Below are 4,625 nucleotides of genomic sequence, written 5' to 3'. Positions count from 1 at the left end.
TGTTGTAGCATTAGCTAGCTCGCTGCTTGACTGAATGGTATCTTGCCTCCAGCACTAAAAACAGTCCCGACGGTGAAGTCAACACAACTCCATTCTTAATGTAATTGACTTTCCCTCAAACGAGAATCGCGCGGTGTGAGACTTGCTGTTCCTCTTTGCAGCGGTTCTTCGGCAGCGCCGAGGGAACCGGGCAGAGTTTCGCCAGCCAACGTGTATTAAAGTTTAAATCTTCCGGTCAAAGGTCTTCTTTGTTATTTACTGAGCTTTAAAACAAATGAATAACGACTCTATATAATATAATAATAAAATACATGGAGCCTCTCTTTTTCCTCCCTCACTTCGGACAAAATTATCGTATAGGGCGTACACACGGAGCCGTTGGACCCCCCAGAGCGTTGCGTATGCCGTTCTATCCACCTTGGGACCCGTTATCGTTACCGTAGTCGTTTTGTGGCGTATTTGGTCGTCCTCGTGTGGCCGAACGGTCTATACGACACCGACCGGTAACGGAAACAACCGTATTCGTCCTCGTGTGGCCGAACGGTCTATACGACACAGAACGGTAACGGAAACGACCGTATTCGTCCTCGTGTGGCCGAACGGTCTATACGACACAGAACGTTAACGGAAACGACCGTATTCGTCCTAGTGTGGCCGAACGGTCTATACGACACCGAACGGTAACGGAAACGACCGTATTCGTCCTCGTGTGGCCGAACGGTCTATACGACACAGAACGTTAACGGAAACAACCGTATTCGTCCTCGTGTGGCCGAACGGTCTATACGACACAGAACGGTAACGGAAACGACCGTATTCGTCCTCGTGTGGCCGAACGGTCTATACGACACCGACCGGTAACGGAAACGAGCGTATTCGTCCTCGTGTGGCCGAACGGTCTATACGACACAGAACGGTAACGGAAACGACCGTATTCGTCCTCGTGTGGCCGAACGGTCTATACGACACAGAACGTTAACGGAAACGACCGTATTCGTCCTCGTGTGGCCGAACGGTCTATACGACACAGAACGGTAACGGAAACCACCGTATTCGTCCTCGTGTGGCCGAACGGTCTATACGACACCGAACGGTAACGGAAACGACCGTATTCGTCCTCGTGTGGCCGAACGGTCTATACGACACCGAACGGTAACGGAAACGACCGTATTCGTCCTCGTGTGGCCGAACGGTCTATACGACACAGAACGGTAACGGAAACCACCGTATTCGTCCTCGTGTGGCCGAACGGTCTATACGACACAGAACGGTAACGACCGTATTCGTCCTCGTGTGGCCGAACGGTCTATACGACACAGAACGGTAACGGAAACCACCGTATTCGTCCTCGTGTGGCCGAACGGTCTATACGACACCGAACGGTAACGGAAACGACCGTATTCGTCCTCGTGTGGCCGAACGGTCTATACGACACCGAACGGTAACGGAAACGACCGTATTCGTCCTCGTGTGGCCGAACGGTCTATACGACACAGAACGGTAACGGAAACGACCGTATTCGTCCTCGTGTGGCCGAACGGTCTATACGACACAGAACGGTAACGGAAACGACCGTATTCGTCCTCGTGTGGCCGAACGGTCTATACGACACAGAACGTTAACGGAAACGACCGTATTCGTCCTCGTGTGGCCGAACGGTCTATACGACACAGAACGTTAACGGAAACGACCGTATTCGTCCTCGTGTGGCCGAACGGTCTATACGACACAGAACGGTAACGACCGTACTCGTCCTCGTGTGGCCGGGGCCTGAGGTGCATTCAGGCGCAATTCAGTACAATTGTGTATTGGGCAAAGATGGATTTATAACGTCAGCAAGATGTGTTCAATGTAGTTCAGTAAAATGCAGTCTTTAGCGAGAAATATCAAGAAGTAAAGTTGTATCAAGGAGATGTTTTACTGCAACGTGAAGTAGATATTAGACAGCATGCAAACGAGATAAAGGAGTGGATATTGAAGTAATCAGGATCCGCTGTGAAGAGAATCATGGAATTGTATCTAACAATACCATCCTTATAAATGCCATCCTTATAAATGTGTATAAATACAATACCGTTTTAAATGATACTTATATTTGAATTATGTTTGATTCCATTAATTTCATTAAAGATGTTTTAATGAATTCTACTGAAATGATTGTTACATTTTCATCATGTAACTATTTTGTTCTTTTATTTGCCTCCCTAGAAAACAGTCGCACCTCCTCTGGAAGACATGTTGCCTCCTGCTGTGGACTTCAGGTCACTTCAGGTAAGCCCTTGAGTGTGTCAGACTAGTTGTTGCCTCCTGCTGTGGACTTCTGTGAGTAGCACCTCTCGATGCATGGTCACCATGTCACCACGTCACTGGTCTGATGAACAGCGCTGCTGAAGGGCAGCTGATGACTTAGAGTCAACTGGACGATGAAGAAGAAGAAGTGTTTCCAGCATGTCTTCAGTGGTTGTGATTAATAATACGACGGCCGTATCTCTTCAGACTCAGATGTTCTGTCTTTCTGATTATATATGATATGAGCACATTATCATGTTTCTGTTGTGTTATTATTTCATGCAGGCAAACTAACACACCGTATAAAGTAGGACAGCAAAAGGTGAACAAATATTAGACTTTTTTTGGCATTTAAATTCCAATTGTTAAAGATTTGCAGCGTGTGTTCAGTGGCTGTGATTTATGACAGGACACCGCTTGTAATCACGGTCTCCTGGTTGAGAATAATGCGCTCGTGCTCAGAGCGACGTCGGCTTCCACCGGAGAAGAGCCCGCGCCCCGGACTCGGTCCATATTTAGAGAACACAACAGAGAAGTATAGAAGTATTTACATTGATTTAAAGCAGCAGAGGCGGGAAGTAGTGGAGTACAAATACTTTGTTACTGTACTCAAGTACATGTTTCTGGTATCAGTACTTTACTCTACTTACTTCTCTAAAGAAGAGGGACCAATGGAAACGTTGTCATGTTGCCGTTGTTCAGCATGGAAACATTCATTAGCTAACAATGACATTATTGTTCTGTTCATATAAAGGGAGCTCAGGTACTCTTTAAAGCAGCTGCTAGCTATGGGTACTTTCTACTGAAGGACACTTCAAAGCCTCTTTGCTTTGACTTGAGTAAAGAAGTTTAGTCAATACTTCTACTTTCAGAGTATTTCAAACACGAGTATCTGTACTTCCACTTGAGTGTGTTTACTTCTACCTCTCTGATAGTTAGTGACCTTTGAACGCAACAAACCAGAGAAGTACAGATATCTTTAGAGGATATGAAGGCTTGGTTCTTACCGTGAACACGTCGTTGGCACACTTCCTGCAGAGGTTGTGTTGGCAGGGCAGGATCACCACTGGCTTGGTGAAGATCTCCAGACAGATCGGGCAGATCAGCTGCTTCTCCAGGTTCTCCATGGAGTTCATAGCCAGTAGATTAGTCCACTGCTTTAACTCTCAAACCGACCCAAAGTAACCCAAAGTATCCCAAAGTATCAGAGCGGAGAGAGTGAGAGCTCCAGAGGCCTCGCTGTCACGTCTGTTTTTAGAAACCTTCTGCTGAGGCGTCACTGGAGACATTTCCCCCTGCCCATAAATACACTGAGCAGCTGACCCCCCCCCAAATACAGCTGAGAGGGGGAGGGGAGGTTCACCTACTTCAGCACAGGCAGGACGCTGGGTGATCAAGGGGTGCATTGGGGTTGTGCGACATTAAATATATAAATATATCTATTTACACACCGAAGTTAAATGTCCATCAAATAAGATTGACAGTAAAATAGATAAACATAACTATACGGATTTAAAGAAAGAATATGCAATAAAAGATGAATAAGACAATTACGAAGACAATGTGTGTGTGTGTGTGTGTGTGTGTGTGTGTGTGTGTGTGTGTGTGTGTGTGTGTGTGTGTGTGTGTGTGTGTGTGTGTGTGTGTGTGTGTGTGTGTGTGTGTGTGTGGCTCCTCGCCACTAGAGGGAGCTGTGTGTAGTGGATTCTCCTGTAGTATCTTCTGTATGTTAGTGAGCTGTGATTCAGAAGATACGAGCAGTTGTATTTATTAAATATATCAATCTATCAAATGTCAAAGAGTTATACAGAGAGAGGGTCCCTGATTTAACCTCCTGCGCCACCTGGTGTCAGAACACGGTACTGCAGTGTGATGTGATGTAGTAGTTGCTTAATCTGCAAAGAAACACATCTGTGATTTTTGATTATTTCACTTTTTCATTCATTTAATTGTAATTTTTCACCTTTTTCTCTCATTTAAAAAAAGTTGTCGTTGCAAGACCAAGATGTCCTCATGAACAGCTATACAAATACTTTAAATAGTGTTTAAAATGATACACGTGTATTTATTAGTATTACTATGTTCCTCAGTTTGTTTACTTGATGCCACTGATGTTTTTTATCAACACAAATGTAATAATTTCCTGTTTACTAACTTTCTCTGAAACCTTTTTTAGTGGAAAATGGAAATTCGAAGTTGCAGATTTTCTCTGAATGTAATCCACGCTCACTTTCACAGGGGCTTCAATCAATCATCATTAATCTCCGTTATTCATGTCCTTGCTCTTCACAGTGTGCATGTTGACAATATGCTGTTGTTGTTGTTGTTTTTAAATG

General features: G+C 44.9%; 1 protein-coding gene across 1 annotated transcript in view; it reads right to left on the bottom strand.

Moving 5' to 3' along the window:
• LOC117441903 (E3 ubiquitin-protein ligase TRIM63-like) overlaps nt 1-3,578 on the bottom strand; it is a gene marked incomplete at its 3' end in the record, with an annotated part of 7,486 nt that extends 3,908 nt beyond the window's left edge. Inside the window, exon 1 of the mRNA XM_034077921.1 lies at nt 3,297-3,578. Within this exon, the coding sequence (XP_033933812.1) occupies nt 3,297-3,425 (129 nt within the window). The remainder of the gene's footprint in view (nt 1-3,296) is intronic.
• Between the last annotated feature and the right edge of the window lie 1,047 nt (nt 3,579-4,625).

The sequence above is a fragment of the Pseudochaenichthys georgianus genome, unplaced genomic scaffold (assembly GCF_902827115.2).
Source record: "Pseudochaenichthys georgianus unplaced genomic scaffold, fPseGeo1.2 scaffold_2131_arrow_ctg1, whole genome shotgun sequence".
In the NCBI taxonomy this organism is placed as follows: domain Eukaryota; kingdom Metazoa; phylum Chordata; class Actinopteri; order Perciformes; family Channichthyidae; genus Pseudochaenichthys; species Pseudochaenichthys georgianus.
This window is presented reverse-complemented; position numbering and strand designations above follow the sequence as displayed.